The sequence below is a fragment of the Taudactylus pleione genome, unplaced genomic scaffold (assembly GCF_031769625.1).
Source record: "Taudactylus pleione unplaced genomic scaffold, aTauple2 ptg000146l, whole genome shotgun sequence".
In the NCBI taxonomy this organism is placed as follows: domain Eukaryota; kingdom Metazoa; phylum Chordata; class Amphibia; order Anura; family Myobatrachidae; genus Taudactylus; species Taudactylus pleione.
In genome coordinates this window covers 4,505,309-4,523,432 of record NW_028284548.1, presented here as the reverse complement: position 1 = coordinate 4,523,432, position 18,124 = coordinate 4,505,309, and the positions used below count along the sequence as shown (strand labels likewise).

The 18,124-nt window shown below is 44.9% G+C and overlaps 1 protein-coding gene across 3 annotated transcripts in view; it reads left to right on the top strand.

The window, feature by feature from the left end:
• Nucleotides 1-3,645: 3,645 nt before the first annotated feature.
• Nucleotides 3,646-18,124, top strand: part of ZBTB41 (zinc finger and BTB domain containing 41) — a 38,842-nt gene continuing 24,363 nt past the window's right edge. Inside the window, exons 1-5 of one of the 3 annotated variants that reach the window (XR_015878750.1) lie at nucleotides 3,646-3,825; nucleotides 3,997-5,162; nucleotides 6,012-6,214; nucleotides 10,877-10,946; nucleotides 14,045-14,192. Coding sequence is in view for 2 of the 3 variants with exons in the window: in XM_088474057.1 (XP_088330183.1) it covers nucleotides 4,086-5,162; nucleotides 6,012-6,214; nucleotides 10,877-10,946; nucleotides 14,045-14,192 (1,498 nt within the window). In the remaining variant the exon portion in view is untranslated. Of the gene's footprint in view, nucleotides 5,163-6,011; nucleotides 6,215-10,876; nucleotides 10,947-14,044; nucleotides 14,193-18,124 lie in introns of all 3 variants that reach the window. The other 2 variants (XM_088474057.1, XM_088474058.1) reach the window with 2 other exon arrangements.

Sequence of the window (18,124 nt, the reverse complement as noted above, 5' to 3'; positions counted from 1 at the left end):
CTCATTCAGAGCGTGCGCTCTGCTCAGAGCGTACGGCTCTGAATGAGGGCCTCAGACCCAGTCACAAGCGCTGAGCGCTCGCAAACGGGTCGATGGTGGCCCAGAGCACATGTGCACGACAGAGCCGGCACCGTCGTGCGCATGCGCGAGATCCAGATAGCGACGGGCAAGCCGTCGTTCCAGGTCTCGCACCAAAGGGGGCGTGCTGTCGATGTTGAGTGACAGCACGCCCCCTTTGGTGGGCGGGCCGGGGGGGTGGCTGCCCAGACGGAGGTGTTCCCATGAGAACGCCTACCATCTGGGGCCGGCCCCAAGTGATGTCAGTGGGAGAGCTTTCGGTTCTGTTTGTGCTGAAAGCTCTCTGGGGCTTGCGGCAACAAGACCCGACCACAAGGGTCTCGTCGCAAGCCCGATGGTCGCAATGGTCTTGACCATCGCGACAATCTTCCTGTACGCTCGCTATAGCTATGGGTGGTCACCCACAGCTATGCGAGCGGCCAGGAAGCCGTTCTAAAAAAAAAAAAAAGACCGGCCTATGTTCCGTTAAGAAACATTCTGTGTGGCGCGACTCAAGGCTACTGTGTGGCGCGAGATACATGGCTGTATGGAGCAACAAACTAGCTGGGCACATCTGTAAGTAATCCATAGGGTACCTGTAAAAAAAATATCTACATTCACCTTCTCCTGCGAAGGTCAGGTCCCCTTCATTCCAAAGTAGGCATCCCCGGACTTGGCAAAATAAAAACACGCATTTCGCTGACCCACAGACTTTAGTACCGTCCTATAAGGACAGTACTTCCCGAATGAAAGCTCAGTGGTGGGATTTCACTATGGAAACACCACTGCTGAGCTCTCATTGGCTTAGAGAGGCGAGCCTTGCGCCTCTCAGCCAATGAGCGGTTCTCACCATTGAAGTCAATGATGAGAACCGCAAAAGTAACCTTAAGTTACCTTTGCGGTTCTCACAGTGCACAACCAGCACTAAAAGTCTGCAGCTGGATGTTCTTTAGGGTGGGGGGAGACCACACCGTTCTTTTTCCATTTTTTAACCACAGCAGCAGACGGGTCTCAGTGATTTAATCCGTGCTTCCGTGTCAATGACACAGATGCATGTAGCTACATGCATCTGTATCGTGCATGACATTGTTCTGTGTGCACGGAATGATGTCATTCAAATCGTGGAAGATAGGTCAATATCTTCCTGCAGGTTCGGCGTCGTTATCATGCCCACACACGGCACTTTTTGCACAATTGGACGCTCCAATCGATCGAAAACGGCCAAATCATGTAACAAATCGCACCGTGTATGGCCTGATCCCGGAATGGCTATCTTAGGTGGTCTGCTCCCCGTTCCGGTACCCAGAATGGCTAACATGGTCAGCTCCCCATTCTGTTTTCAGTAACGGTCATCTAAGGGAGTCTGCGCCCCGTTCTTGCTAACTAAGGTGACCTGCACCCCGTTCCGGCACCTGGAAAGGCTATCTTTGGTGGTCTGTGCACGATTCGGTCATCCGGAACAGCTATCTAAGGCTGTCTGTGCCCCATTCCCGCACCTGGAATGACTATCTAAGGTGGTCTGCGCCCTGTTTCAGTCCTCGGATTGGCTATCGAAGGTGGTAAGAGCACTGTTCATGCACCCAGAGCGGCTATCTAAGACTGTCTGTGCCCCCATTCTGCCACCAGGAACAACTATCTAAGATGGTCTGCGCCCTGTTCAGGTCCCTAGACCGGCTTTCTAAGGTGGTAAGAGCACTGTTCAGGCACCCTGAATGGCTGAGGTGATCAGCAGTCCATGCCGGCACCCGGAATAGGTATCTAAGGAGATCTGCAGCACGTTCTGGCACCCTAAACGGCTATCTTAGGAGGTTCTGTGCCCCGTTCTGGCTATCTATGGTGACCTGCACCCAGTTCCGGCACCCGGAACAGCTACTGTATCTAAGGTGGTCTGCAACCCGTTCTAGCACCCTGAAAGGCTGGCTGAGGTGACCTGCGCCTCGTTCCAACACCCAAAATAGTTATCTTAGGTGTTCTGTACCCGTTCCGGTACCCAGAAAGGCTATCATGGTCAGCTCTCCGTTCTCTTCTCCTGAGCAGCTAAGATGGCCTGCTCCCTGTTCTGGCACACGGAGCGGCTATCTTAGGTGGTCTGCACACCATTCCGGTACCCAGAATGGCTAACATGGTCAGCTCCCCATTCCGGTTTCTGTAATGGTCATCTAATGTAGTCTGCGCCCCGTTCCAGCTACCTAAGATGGCCTGCATACTCTCCAACATTTTAGAGTAAGAACCCGGTACATGGGGCGTGGTCACAGATAAAGGGACATGGTCACGGGGCTGGAGGCATCGGGCGCTGGCTGGTTTAAAACTTGCACTCTTGCAAGTTCTGTATACAGGCGCTAGCGATGGTCAGGACAAGATTTAGAGCAGGACGGAAGACTGAGAATAGCCAGCTGTCACTCAGCAGCGCTGCGGGAGTCCTGTGTCCCAGCAGCGCTGCTTAAGAAATCGGGTGATTGTACCCACCTGGTACAAAACGGTACAGCCCCTGTTGCCGGTACAGACCATTAAAATCGGTACTGTACCGGCTAAAACGGTATAGTTGGAGGCTATGTGCCTGTGCCCCGTTCCAACTAAGGTGACCTGCACCCTGTTCCGGCACCCGTTCTGGCTATCTAAGCTGAACTGCACCCCATTCCGGCACCCGGAAAGGCTATCTTAGGTGGTCTGCACCCCATTCCAGTACCCGGAACAGCTATCTAAGGTGATCAGCGTCCCATTCCGGCACAAGGAACAGGTATCTAAGGTGATCTGAACCCTGAACGTCTGGCTATGATAGCCTGCGCGTTGTTCAGGCACCCTTAACTGCTGAGTTGGTCTGTGCCCTGTTCCAGCACCCTGAAAGGTTATCTAAGGTGGTCCGGCTATTCCCAATCACTCATCTTAGGGTTACACCATCTACCATCCCAACATTAAGAAGTGGTAATTTGTTATGAATTATTTTAATTATTATATTCAAAACATTTGCCCCCCTCCCTGTATGCAGCTAGTGTTAAATGCATTAGATGTAGCACCAGCAGCCGTCGCGGTGCTGCTCCCTCTGTCTGGAATCAGAAGCAGCGGGTTAGGAGGCTGTAGCATCTCCCTGAATAGTGTCCTGTGTTACTGTGCAGGGCATACACTTAAATCCCCGGTCAGTCCCACTCCCAGCTTCGCTTCGCGCAGGCAGACGGGGACGCGCCTTATATAGCTGACAGCTCCTCAGCAGCAGAGGTCGCTGCAGGGTGCTGGTCCAGTCCGGCGTTCCGGAATCTCGTCCGGTCTGGCTTTCACCTAATGCCGGTTTTGCTTTGTTTCCACCTTTTACAGGCCATTTCGTTGTCTAAATGTAATCCAATTGTAATATTATTCAATCATTGGTCTTCGGGAAAATGGCCGCCCGCAACCCTTGACATTCACTTATGGCCCTAAAACGCGTTTTATTCCGATGCCGGAGAAATTACTTCTCTCAAGCATAGAGTTTGACATTTCCATAACGTTCTGTCTTATCTGCAGGAGACATTATAGTGGTGGCATTTTAATTACATTGGATCGCGTTTTGGTCTCCACTAAAATGGCCGATACGTAAAGGAACTGACGTTCCGGATGTGTTGTTGCAAACAGAGGGGCTCTGACTATGAGGCTGCGACGAGTTCGCTGCTGTGTTAAGGTCTATGGGTCGCTGACAGAAGGGTTATATTTATGTCTGTGGGCTTTTACCATTATGGGAAAGAAGTGTTCTGTAGTGTAATGATTTTACAATATTTTAGGGCGTGAAGCTTTTATGGTGTAAGTATGTGATAATGCATGAGGTACATTACCTCCTTATATACTTTGCTACGAATTAATTGTAAATAAAGTGTAAACCTATATGTTACTGGCAGCATTTGTGATGTATCATTCAGTGTTTTGTTTTGCTGCTAACTAGAATGCAGTTCATGGTTTTGTGTTGTTTTTCAGGGAATAAGTTCATGTGAGTGTGCAACCTGCGATTTTAATGGGAGTATTGACAATTTGCATGAAGTGTCATTTTTAAATATTTATTTACCATGAAGAAAAGGAGAAAGTTTGTTCCAAAATCACACCTTTATTCATCTGATGGGGATGGAAGGGATGCTCACATAGATATTCCCGTTGTCCAGAATGATACAGATAATCCACCCATATATTCCAGCACCGTTCTGCAGGCTCCAGATCAGAGAAAGTTCCTAAATTCCCTAAACTACAACAAAAATCTCTTGAAATACTTGAATGACGACCGTCAACGTCAAGGATCGTTCTGTGACCTTGTCATTGTGGTGGAGGGGAAAGAATTCCAAGTGCACAAAGTTGTGGTCGCTGTGGGCAGTAGTTACTTCCACGCTTGTCTAAGTAAGAACCCAAACACTGAGGTTGTGAATTTAGAGCATGTCAGTAGCTCGGTGTTCCAGCACTTGCTTAATTTTCTCTACACTTCAGAGTTTTTGGTTTTGGAGAATGAAATAAGCATAGTCTTGAACGCAGCAAAGTTTCTTGACATCATAGATGCAGTAAAGGTGTTGGCTGCTGAGAATGAACGTTTGGCTCCAGCTGAACATCAGCCACCTCCGAAAGAAACAGATGAGTCTGTTAATAAACTGGAAACCCATCACAAGTGTCCACTCTGCGAACGGAATTTTTGCTACAAAAAGACTTTGGAAAATCATATTGACAGAGCCCATAATTTTGGAAAAACAGACATTTTTAATGATTCTAGCTCATTGACCAGGAAGTCAACGCGTAAGAGAAAGTGTCCCATAAAATTTGAAAATAAGGACGACAGAGAGTGCAACAGTGTTTCCAGCAGTGACACGTACCAAAGCAGTCAGGATGGAACTGACTCGGAAGTTTCTGGGAGTGAGACGAATGAGGAGGAGAATGGAATAGAACAGGGTGATCAGTCTGTGCAAGGAGAGAATGGGGAAGTGGTGACTGGGGGCGATGAGGGACAAAGCAGTGGGGAGCAGCATGAACCTGAGCAGAGAAGTGAAAATTCTGGCACCCTTGGGAACTTTCCTGATGGACTTGCGCCTATTGTGTTGCAGAAAAGTAGCAAAAAGAAGCTGAAGTGTCCAAAGTGTGAAAAGATTTTTGATCGAGTAGGTAAGGTTTTATTTTGGTGATCTTTTGAAGCCATTTTTGTTTTATATATTATGGGACTTATTTATTAACAAGTTTTATCATACGCAAAAAGCAATAAAACTTGTTGCATATGATAAATGGTGCCCAAGCCAATCAGCTTATAACTGTCATTATTTAAACATGACAAGGAGCTGATTGGCTGGAGCATATTATCATATGCATCACATTTTATGACTCATTGTGTGTGATGAAACTCGTTGATAGATAAGCCCCTATGTTTGATGTTTGTATTTAGACTGTGGGCCTGATTCACTACCTATCGCAACTGCGATTACGCACGCAATCAGCCGATTGTTGCGTTCTGCGCATTCATCACAGTACGCGAGCTGGCCACTGCACGTCACAGTGACTACACAGACCAATCACAGAGTGGTTGATAGGAAATAACGTTTGTGGGTGGTGATGGGGGGGGGGAGTTGGTTGGGGAAACGCAGGCGTTTGAATGCCTTTGCAGGGGCGTGCATAAATGATTTACTGCGATGCCTTATGCAGCTTGAGGACTCATAGCATGCGATGAAGTTAGCAATTTCTGAGTAAAGTCTGACCTTGTGCAAGTGTGCGTGAGGCTGCAATGGTACTCGATTATACCGATGGTTTCGCAGTCTTGCTAAACACTACAGATGTGTGTAAGGTAAACTGGGCATCCTTATGTTGTGCTGCGGCGGCATAGCATTTGATATGGATGAGCATACTATCACAGTTGAACTGCATGCGTAATCACTATTGTATTTGCAGTTGCGATCAGTAGTGAATCAGGCCCTGTGTTTGCACTTGAACCGTCCAGCTTTACTCATGTCATTTTTTTCCTAGGTAAGTATGAAAGTCATACACGTGTGCACACAGGAGAGAAGCCTTTTGAGTGTGACATCTGCAATCTCAGGTACTCTACCAAATCCAACCTAACAGTTCATCGTAAGAGGCATAACAGTGAGACAGAAATGCCCAGAAAAGAACACAAGTGTCCATTTTGCAGCAAGCTCCATGCGAGCAGAAATACCCTTGTGAAACATGTCAAGAGGTAAGTTGCACCACATGTGCATTATATGTGTAGCCGATGCTTGGTTTGTACTGTCAGTTTATTACATGATAATTATCTATAAAACTAAAATATTCCATGTGAAAATATTGCTTTCCTATTTCTGTTAATGTAATCATTATCAAATAAACCTTTGACATAAAATAAGAATAATTATTAGAGAAAAAAAAGTTACATATATAATTTTTTTGAGGACTCTAATTTATATTTGTATAGCGTTCCCGCTAGGCTGTTTTAGCGGGTCGCGGCGCCCTGCCCTCCTTCTGGAGGGCAAAAAGCGCCCTGCCCTAACAGCCTGCGGGAGCCGTTCTCACCCGCGGGACGCAGTGTCCCGCGGGTGGACAAACATGCGGTGATCCTGTCACCGCCGGAGAATAAACGCCGGGCGCATGCGCCCGGCATCTATTCTCCCTTTCTGCAGCGCTTGGGGGCTGCCCGGCATGTCCGTAAGCGCCGGGCACGCCCCCAAGTATGATGAAAAGGGGATGCGTCTTATAGACACGCCCCCTTTTCATAACCACGCCCCCTCTTCGGCGCGCGCTCAAGAATGCCCTCTCTAGCTCCGGCGCCCTGCCTGCCGCCAGAGCTAGAGGGAACACTATTGTAGATGTAACCACTAGATGGTGCACCTGCCTGTTTATGAAAACCAGACCATTGCAACCTTGCAGAGTGGCCTATCGAAGTATAATGCATAGAGTATGCACCATCTGGTGGCTGCATTACAAAAGTCAAGGCAAGTGGCAACCAGAAAGACTATTAAGGTATGGTGAGTATATGGGGATAATAGTAATCTTCTGTTCACCTCTAGTTCAAAGAGATCTGGACTAAGTGAAGTGAGCAGAAAACATGTCACACTCCCTGGAAAATATTTGATACTCTCACTAAGTCAGTGTTTCCCAACATTAGTTCTCAAAGCACAAGGGGATTGCTCCAAGCATGGATATCCTTAAAACCTGGACTGTTCGTGTGCATTAAGGACCAAGCTAAACAAAAATGCAAAATATTCGTTACCTGTTTTAGTGGCAATCCACCCGTTCCAGCTGGTCCCCCAACGTCTGCCGAGGTCATTCAAGTATTGTGCTGCATATAAACAGCATGCTGCCGGCATGGGATAAACAGCTACTGTGGTAACAGTGAGGGGAGTGTGACTGGACATTGGTGTAGACTGTAGAGTAATATGTGTTTAGTTTATGGTAGAATTAGCCTTTATGTTTATACCTATCAGGCAGAGTAAAACTTTTTGCTATTACCGAACAGAACATCGCAACCAGCAAATCATTGTTCTTTTTTTCTTCGCGCACCATAGATGTGCACAGGAAAACTTGTATGTCCAGGGTGTGTGTGCAGCCAGACATTACCCTGATTGTATTTCTCCCCAATTCATATGGTCTACAGTGCAGAGTCAGAGAGGGAAAGGTGCAGTGCGTGATGTCACTGCTCCATGCTAACTAACAATACAGACGGACACAGCCATTCTGTATTTTGCTAAATATTCTGGTATATGGTAATGCTTCAGAGCGGTTTTGTAGATGGTCAACCATTCAGGTTTAATTTCTGGCTACATGGAAATGTGTCAGCTGGATTTGTGCAGCTGCAGTTTGTGACAGAGCATACAATGAGCAGAAGCATGTATCATACCCAACTATAGAGAGGAAGAATCATCTTAGTTACATGAAAGACACAAACTTATGTAGCAGGTGTTTTCCCCCCTGGTGTCAGTAGAGCTCATGTAGTGTATGATAAATAGACAGAAGACTCCTTTTTGTGGCATTCTTATAATTATTAATATTGTTAAATATAACTTTTATTGTGTTTAGGAGAAAAATGTTTAAACAAACAACATTAAAGCTGGGTACACACTTACCCTACTTTTCGGGGCGATTGGTAAGCTATACACACTTACCAATCGGCCGGTATGTTGGGCCAGACATCACATTTAAATTTGCCCGCCCTGTTGTGATGTCGGTGTAGGCGGTCTGTGCAGCCAGTGTACATGCGGTTTGGTAGAGATTAGCATTTGCTTACTTCTATGACAGATATAATTACAGTATGTGAACGTGCCACAAATAGAATATTTCCACTATCTTATGAGTGTGGACGTGCATCACACAAAGTATTCCTGCAAACTTATTGCATGTATACATGGGATTTAGTATATCAGATCTGTAATCGGGATCAATGGTTTAACGCAAAATTTTAGGAATGATGATATTTAATAGAAAATCCCCTGTGATAGCACAGATTTTCCTCATCACTCAGTACAGTTTATAGTCCTTATAAATAAGATCATTCTCATGAATAGAAACAAATTAAGGTCACCACATTGTATCTAGTATGATGATCATAAATCATCCTAATTGTAGCCAATTTCTTTCTAGACGTGCAATTGTTGTGTGTGGTCTGTTTATGATGGTCCTGATTCAGAGTAGGACGCAGTTTCAATGTTCCCGCAGTTGAACAATTTTTTTGCTACTGCACATGCACATAAAGTTCAGGAAATCCTTACTGCGCATGCACTAACAGTCACAGAAATCCTTACTACACACACGCAAAGCCAAGTGTCCCATCGCAATATCGCATGGCATCACTAGCACTTGAAAAGGTGTTTGTGATACTTTCCCTTTACGATTCAGGGTGGAGACTGGGAGGTGACCTAAAGTGACTGCAATAGGAGGCAGTTTCATGGGCGTGTTATGGTAGTGTTACGGGCACGTCTGGGAATTATGTAACAGATACTGCTACTCATTTCATCATGATCATTTATTGCTCACAGTACAATCATTTCACAGCGACATATTCTCACTGTTAAGGCGGGTATCCACTTATAGATATACAAACGAGAGCACGATTACGACATTGCAATCGTGCTCTCATTTGTATATCTAGTGATGTGTCTAGACTGAACGTTCACTCGTTCAGTCCAGGCACATCCCTCATCCCCACACATGCTGAATCTGACGAGATCGTCAGGTTGACCATCATGTACGGGCGATGTCAGAAGCGACCAGCGGGCACGCGCATCGCTGGTCGCTTCTGACCATAACATACCCGATGCATGCACGATTTGCAAGCGATTGCATGATAACGATGTCGTTATCGTGCAAACGATTGGTTAAATCGCTAAGTGGATACCCCCCTTTAGTTCTTTCCTAAATCCCATACATACATGCAAAAGGCTTGCAGAACTACTTAGTTTGTGACACGTCCACACCCAGAAGATTGTGGCACTATTCTACTGCGTGCGGTGTCAACACTGATATTTTAGCCTTTAAGTAACCCTAAAGGGGCCTATCCATTAGCAGACTTTCTGCACATTGCGACCAAAACCAGGAGGTTTTGGTCAGAACGTGCAGAAAGTCCGCTAGTGGATAGCCGGCAAGGACCAGCGATACGCGTGCACGCTGGGTCCTTGCCGACCCCGACTATCTCTCCAACATGCCGGTCAACCTGACAACAGTCATTAAGTTCGGCATGTTAGGAGATAGGAAGCCGGACGTGCAGCAGCGGCAGCTGAAAAGACGTTCAGTGAACGTCTTTCAGTGCCGCTAAGCACCCGGCGACTTGAAGGTCTGAACGCTAGTCGTTCAGACCTTCAAAGTCTTTAAATGGATAGGCCCCTTAACTCTAACGGCAGCAAACTCTTACCCTAATTGCATGTATCAACATTGTGACTGTCCACATGTTGTAAACCATCAACATTCTGAACATGTCTATAGTCTGACGGCATCACATTCTATTTGTGGCATGTCTACATCTTGTACTGTAATTATATTTTTCATCAGTGTATATGTTGTTTGCTTAAGCATCTATTTTGCTCTTCACCGCTATAAGTCAAGTTTGAATATATCAATTAATATAAGAGTGTCACAAAAAGAAGTCTTCGGTCTTCCCTCTCCATATACTACACCATAATACATTATCAAGAGGAAAGTTCTGCAGGCGTGGGGGGCAGTACTTCTCTAAGCCAGCTCATACTATTAAAGCCATGGTTCTAAATGGACATTTAAATAATACCGATTAAAATAAAAAAATTGAATGTGGTTTTCTAAGATATTATTGCTGACCATGCAAACAGTTTGTTTCTTCCACTGCAGGTTTATTTATATTTTTGCTCTTTTTCTTATTCCCCCAAAATAACTTGTCTATAATGCCTAATCAGACATCATGTCCCTTCTTACATGATCTATTTTTTGAGGAATGTTCTGTTACCTCTTTTTTTCATACTTACCCTTATGGCTTCACAGATTGACATGTTTAAAGAATTAGTTTTTAATGCTCTTCATCCTGATGACTAGACAATAATAAAGGCAGTGGTTCCCAAGCTTTCTAGAATCAGTTATGTGGTAGTGGACAGGTTTGTGCTTGTGTTTGTCAAATATATGATTGGCAGCCAACAGCACTGGTTTTGTCTTTCACATTGACTAAAAATAATTTGATTTGGTCCTGGACAGCCAACCTGTGGCACTTCTGTAAGTGCCCTCAGGAACCCCAGGCTGCCACAGTTTGGGAACCTCTGCATTAAGGTATTTATGAAGTTCAGTTTGTGGCTCGTATTTTATGATCAGTCAAGAGGTAGGTCCTGCACTACACCAGCCTGATATGTTACACTAGGATATGTTACTCTATTTTCTGTTGTTTTTGTAGGTTTCATGCTGAAAATGCACAAGAGTTTCTCGCCATCAAAAGATTAAGAAGTGAAGGATGGAAATGTGATGTAAGTAATTTTCAAGGTGTTTTATCAATTACTATAATTAGTGATCTTTTGATTAAATAGATGTGTATGTATTATTATTATTTATATGGCGCCACAAGTGTTCCGCCACGCCTTACAAAGTACATAAACAAATTGTTGACAAGCGACTTACAGAACAATACAATACAGAACCAGGACATGAAGAATATATATTGCTACATTAGCGACCATAGCACCCAGATAAGCAGCAGAGCTTAACTAACCAAGTGTTAGGTGCCCTAGTGGTGACTAAGAAGTAGATGAAACTAAAGTAGGGAGAAGGATAAGAGGGTAGAGGGCCCTGCTCGTAAGAGCTTACATTCTAAAAGGGAGGGGTATGTACAGTTACCTTGCCATTAAAACAGGAAATGTTTAAGATTGCTGTAGGAACACATTGAATTCCTGTCCTCCAAACAACAACAGGCAGCATGCAGGCGGGTAGTGTTTCTGGTAGTACTCATTGCTGAACTCAATGGAAGTAGACTGAATGTAAAACACCTCTGGAATCTGTGTTGTGCTGTCCTCACAGACATATGTGGCAAGGAAATCACTACTAGATATTATGTATACTCACTGTGAGCTATTAATGGATGTCCATTGTTTAACAGAAAGATGGCAATTTAGGGCCAAGAATATGTTTTTGGTATTCATTTTGAAATTGGTAGGGAGGGGGCAGGGTGGTTTAAGAGTGGAGTGGGCTCGAGTGCAGACTACTCCATGTGGGCCCCTACTCTCTGTTGGCAGACTGCTGCCCATGTGCAAATCCGCCGTGCCATATTCCCGGTGATTTAAGCTGCTGCTGCAGTGTAAAATATAAAAACGTCTGCATAAATCTGAAGAATAAAATTAGTTTAAAAACCATTTTAATTCAAAATCGAAGTTAAAACCATTTGGAGTAAAACTGTTTAAAAATGTCTGGCGTGACTTTGGGGCTAATTGGATAGCCTTGGGGGATCCATTAGCGCCCGAACAAAGTTCGGGGTCAATTGGATGCCTCCCTAAGGCAGTTTTTAAGTTTCATTTAAATCGTGACAGCATAACGCCGAGATCAATCTTCAAAGGAAGAGGAATCTCTTCACTTGTTGGACATTGATAGAGCTCTGAACACCTACAATATGTAAATAGAAGTTTAGGAAAATTGCTCCTGTTTTGGTCCTTTATGGTGCCCACAGGAGAGGCTGACAGAAAGTAATTGTCAACTGGATTACTTTATTGTTGGATCCAACATCAGTGCCCCTCCCCCCCCCCCCCCCCCCCCCCTGCCTCCTTCCATATTGTACTTGTAATAAATCATTTTGTCTGAATACATTGAGGCATTGAGGGACACTACTTAGCTTCCCCAGTAAAATGTTTATTAAAGTGTTTGGCAGAAACTTGATTCTTTCCTGTGCGGATATCCTTTAAAAATAAAAACAGTGTTTCCTACAAGGTTTCAGAGAAAAGGTTTCAACATACAGATGTGTCCTCATACATCTATGCTTTGCGTCATATGGCTCTATTTCCGTGCTGTGCACTTTGCTCATTTTGCATGTAGTGTACTAAATTTATTGTTGCAAAGGAATTAATATAAATTTGCAGATAAAGTATAACGATGCATGGCGTGGGTCACTCTTATCGGACCAGCCTTTTGTCTGTTTGCTCAATTTTGCAATCACTTTGCCTATAGTGTACTGTGTACTAGGGGCCTGATTCAGAGCCGGACGCTATTTGCGCTCGCTCGTTCAGAAAAAGGGGCCGGCTATTTAAATTGAGCGCTCGCTCTTTGCAGTCTGTTCGACACCTCTATGTCTGAGCGAGCGAACGAAACATGCGCTCGCTATTTTGTAAAGACGCCCCCTGGCCGTTCGCATCATACGTCATCTCCGCTATTTATTAGATTAATCGAGTACATCGAAAGGCGTCTGAACTGCTCGCAGTGCTTGTGGTAGGATTTTCCTACCGCAATCATGCGAACAATTCAGGCTAAGAAACAACCAAGTGACGTGGTCGATGACGCTGCTTTGTTAATTATGCACACCCTTAAAACGCCCGTTTTGACTGTTTGGCACGCCTGCGTTCGGATTTCCACTCCCTGTTTTCAAGCACCTTTCCCTGTTACCACCCACAAACTCCTCACCCTGTCACTCAAGTTAGCAGGCACTCGCTATTTTGCGAACACATGATTTCCGACCGCACTGACTGGTTGGCGTATGCACATTACGACCCATACGCATGCGCAGATGTGCGAACATCGCTCGGAGCGAACGAGCGGCCGCTTACGAGCGGCTCTGAATCAGGCCCTAAGTATTTAGGATTACTATTTTTGTAGCAAAGGAATTGGTATAAAGTTGCAGATTAAGCATAGCGATGCATGGTCCAGGTCATTCGTATCGGACCTGTCTTTTGCTTTTTTACCTAGATTTTGGTTGTTTTTTTTTCTCTCCATTTTGCTACTGTTTTTTCTATTGTGCTATTTTTGACAATTTTGTGTTTTAATTCACTTATAGGGCCAAATTCAATTAGTTGCGAGTTTACCAAAAACGTCTCCATAGCAGGCCTAATTTTCCTAAAATCCATATTTTAAGGAAAAATTGTCGGCACTTGCTTTGGAACTTTTTGGACCCTTCCCCTAATGACTAAGCATCATATAGGAGCAGCTCGGCTCCTGTATGACTCCACCCCCCACCTAAGTTTACCTTGGGAAGTCCCACAGTCTGTTGTGTCCTCCAGATAGGACGAAATTGTGGAAAGTTTATTCAGGGTTTTTTTTTTGCACTCGACATAAAATCAGTTCCTCTGAGGAACACTGCATTCCCTCCCTCATTGTTTGTTGTGTGTTGCTCATTGAGTTTCTCGTTCGGCTTTGTTAAATAAGTAACTGAGTTGCAGGTGGAAGTAGAAGGGCTTGGAGGGAGTTTCAGCACTCACAGAAAAGCTATTCTCTGCCTACTTCTTAGTTTCCTTTCTAAACCCACAGTCTGCAGTGTCCCCCAGATGCAGTTGGAGTAATTGATTTCACGTTGAGTAAAAAGAATCATGGCGTGTACTTGATAATACTTGTCACTTATAGTAAATGGATTTATGTGCCTCTGATTTCTTAGATCTGCAATAAGTCTTTCACACGTCGGCCTCATTTAAAGGAACATATGATCCTCCATTCACAAGACAAGCCATTTAAATGCACATATTGTGATGAACAGTTTAAATCTCGCTTCAAAAGGTTAAAGCATCAAGAAAAATATCACTTGGGTATGAATGTCTTTTTTTTTTTCCATCTCTTATTAACTGATAATCTATTTGTGTAGGGATTCTTGCAAAAAAGTATGCTTACTTGAAAGTATTGGTGGAAGTTGTTTAGTGGATCCATTGGCTCAAAACCATAGAAACTCTTGTCAAGAAAGGGGAAGGAATCCGTAAGACTGTTTGTTATATATTTCTCCTTCATCCACTAGGGGACACTGGAGCATAGACAATGGGGTATAGACGGTGATAGAGTAGAGCCTGGTACTTTAAATAATTTAGAAGTGTGACTGGCTCCTCCCCCTCTATGCCCCATGAGCCCCAGTTTTAGAAATGTGCCGGTAGCACAAGAGGCTGTCTCCAGCCTTTTAATTTTTTTTTTTTTTTTTTTAACATTGAGGAAAGGCAGACTGCTAGCTGTGGCAGTCTGCCTACTACGGGGGAGCCGCCGGGTGGGCACCGCCATGGCTACTGCAGCCTGTGTCCGGAGACCCTGAGGAGGGGGCTCACAGATGGAGTCATCGGACCCGCCACAGCTGACACCAGCTCGTGTGCAGGTTCCTCGCAGCAGCCTGTAAGTATAACCACTGCTCCTGATTACCAGGAGCAGTGGATATTGGAGCTGTGCTCAGTGACACGCCACTAGCTGTCACTGTTAGGAGATACCCACGCTGCTACCTCTTTCAGAGCCCCCCTTCCTCCCCCCGCACCACCCTTCTCCCCAAGTCCCTCAGGGATCATAATAAGTGGTGCTAATGGAGGGCACATCCCGGTTTGAGCGCCGGAGCTAGCGGGGGCAGAGCGCATCCTGCAAACGGCAGTGCACTGCTGCACCCTCCCCCTCCTTTGCGCAGTTAGCGCACGCTAGGACTGATCAGGAGTGCACAAACTGCAAATTGACACCGCTGTGGCGGTTATGATCAAGGGGTGTACATAAGGGAGCAATAGTGACCGTCGGTGCTCATTCCCGGCTAGACTCACTCTGAAGCAGGCTCCCTAAGAGCCAGTTTTCTTCAGAGGCAGCTGAGTGCATAGCGCGCGCTCACACAACAGAGCTATAACCTAACAGCTCTCTCTTTATTTCTCTATATTAGCCCTCCTTTTGGTAGCCAGTGCTAACAGCAATAGACGGGCTAGATACTGGGGGCGGGGCTTAGCGGTGGTCCATAACTTCCGCTATCCTGCTTGACTACCGAGCAGGGGTCTCATAATGGCCTCTTGCTGCCGCTCAGAAACAATATAAATGCTGCTCCCTATGAGCCTCATGCGCTGTATCTTTAGCCAGATGCCCGCTATTTGATATCCTAGTCATAAAATGGTGGGGGCTGGGGGTTTTGCTGCCTTTCATACAATCGGTACCAGGGCTAAAGACCTATGGGCATGTGGTGTGTGTGTATAGATGCATATATAATATATCAGTGTGTATGTGTCTGTCTCTGTCTCTCTCTCTATCCCCCCCCCCTTTTATGATGTGGAGTTACGGCCACAGTACGCTGAACAAGCTCGGTCTAGTAGGATCCCGGGAGCTAAGCAGGTCATGGATGGAAGACCACCTACTATTTTCTAATTCTGTTCATGTATATAGAGATATGTAATTTACATCTTTGCTCCATGGGCACTTGGTGTCCAGGTACAGCTTAGCCTGTTCCAATAATGGGCATTCTGCCCTGCAACTCTTAGGCCTTGGGCTACCACTTTGTGGCCTTCGACAATCATCTAGAGTAGTATTGTTATTATCAGTTGATATTGATACACCCTATCTGGGTATCTATTATTGAAAATTGCTGTAATTCAGCTCTTACTTGAAGGTATGTTACCTCTAAGAACTGTATTCTAAGTACAATGTATATTAAGCAGACATCGGGTGCGGGAGTCTGGTAATTAGAGATGAGCGGGTTCGGATTTTCCCGCCAAGTTGTCCAGAAATGATGATTGTCCATGAAAGATGATGTTTTGCCTCTTTCTGAAACCCGTTTTTTGGCGGGAAAAATCTGAATTTGGCAAGAAAAACCAAACCGAACCCGCTCAGAGGTAGTAAACTCACCCTGCTTAGCACTGTTGGTAAATCTCTCCCCTGATGCAGCTTTTTCAGTCTGGGTGTTCTAGTGGTTGCGTGGTCTGTGAGTCATAAAGTGAGGCCCTCTGTAGGAACATATATGTCTCCATTAACAATTCTGCTAGTTTTCTACAGGATCTTCTACTGCATCATCTCCAGGCTGAAGCCTGAGCTGTAAAGCATTGGGTCTCCAACTACCTACGGAACTTAGTGCTACTCTGCATATCTGAGGTGCCGGTTGCTGAGAGATTGGAAATGTCAGTGAAAATTGATGAGGTGACTAGGTGGCTTCAGGCCGTTCACAGGTAAGTGAGTTTACTCAACCAAGGCCTGGGCAGATGCTCCGGATAACGCTTATCTGACATTGCACCCTAGCTGCTGTCCTAGCAGTCATCTGCCCATATATGGTCCCTTTTTCATATCAGTGACTCTATACCTTATAGTTTTCCTGGCGAGTGGGTCCATAGTTCAATACAGCCTCTGTCCTTGCAGTCATTTGAACATATTCGGTTCTTGTTCAGACCAGTTGGCTCTATATCTTAGTTAGTTCCAACATAGCTTATTCCTCCTTTCCGGAGAAATACGTTGTCTGCATTTTCGGGTGGTGTTTTGGATCACCCTGCTTCATTGCTAGAGATGATGTAATGGATAGATGTGAACATCGCGGGCTGAGGTTTCGACACCTAGTTTGCAGTCAGTGTTTCCAGTTTTCTGAAAAGTCGTATCCCTCTTTTGTCACTCCTCTACTAGCAGTGGTATTCCTCCATCTGGGAGGGACAGTCATTCTCTGACAGGAATCATTATATTATTCCTCTTTCTGCCAGATGGAAGAACGGTTGTTTCTCTTCGACTGCTTCACAAGGGCTAACTCTCCCTTAAAAAGATATAGACTTTTCATTATACAAGATCTAATGGCCATTCTGCGGATAAACTTTTAACATTACTCTCTGAGCATACCTTTTATACCCCTTACTGGGTTTATGGTGTCTACAGGTCTATCTCTCCCTTGGCTGGGATCACTAATACCTAAGCTTACACGCCTTCGGTATCACTGTCTAGATACACTTTTTAGGATGCATTCCGGTACACCAAAGAATTGACTAGTTGCAGACTGAATAGATCTAGCTCAGCAATCTAAGTCTCAATGCAGTAGTTCCCATGTAGACTTCATATTTTAACATTCCTCTCTCAGAACTTATTTGCTTTAAATTACACTAGACTGCAGATACTGTGACGATTCTGCAGGCCTGTTGGCCACCCTCCAAGAATTTTGGCGGGGTCAGGCTTGGCTTATATAATATTGGCGAGGCAGGTTCCTGCTGTTCAATTATATTGTTTGTTTTCTTTGAAAACCACTATTTTAATGTCAAAAGTCACTGATTAGAGATCCAGTGTCATATATGTACTATTTATATATACAACTTGAACGCTATAGAGTCTTAGTTAATATCTTACGCCTTTGAAATTGGGGGCAAAAATGACACAAGTGGGGGGACAACTACAAAAACTAGCGAAATAAACTTCTGGGGGTGCTCTAAGAAGGGGCCAAGTGTTTTTGGGATTGCAGGTGCTTGTATGACGGAGGAATTTCAGTTTTCTAAAACTTCACTTTAGAGACATTTTCATGCACCCCAAATTTGATGGTTCTACTTATTTTCACCAAAAAATACTGCTTAATGCCATTCTTCACCACTTTTGCAAGGACGCTAATAACAAGGATTTTAAACAACTTCAGTACCCCAATTAGTTTTATTAGGGCCATCCCCAATGTTAGTGCATCTTTTTTGGGGGTAAGGCTGATTTCCCCAAGTCTGACAGTACTTTCTGCCTGTTCTGCATACAACGCTTGCCGTTTTCGCCTGCTTTGTAATTGAATACGGTGGAA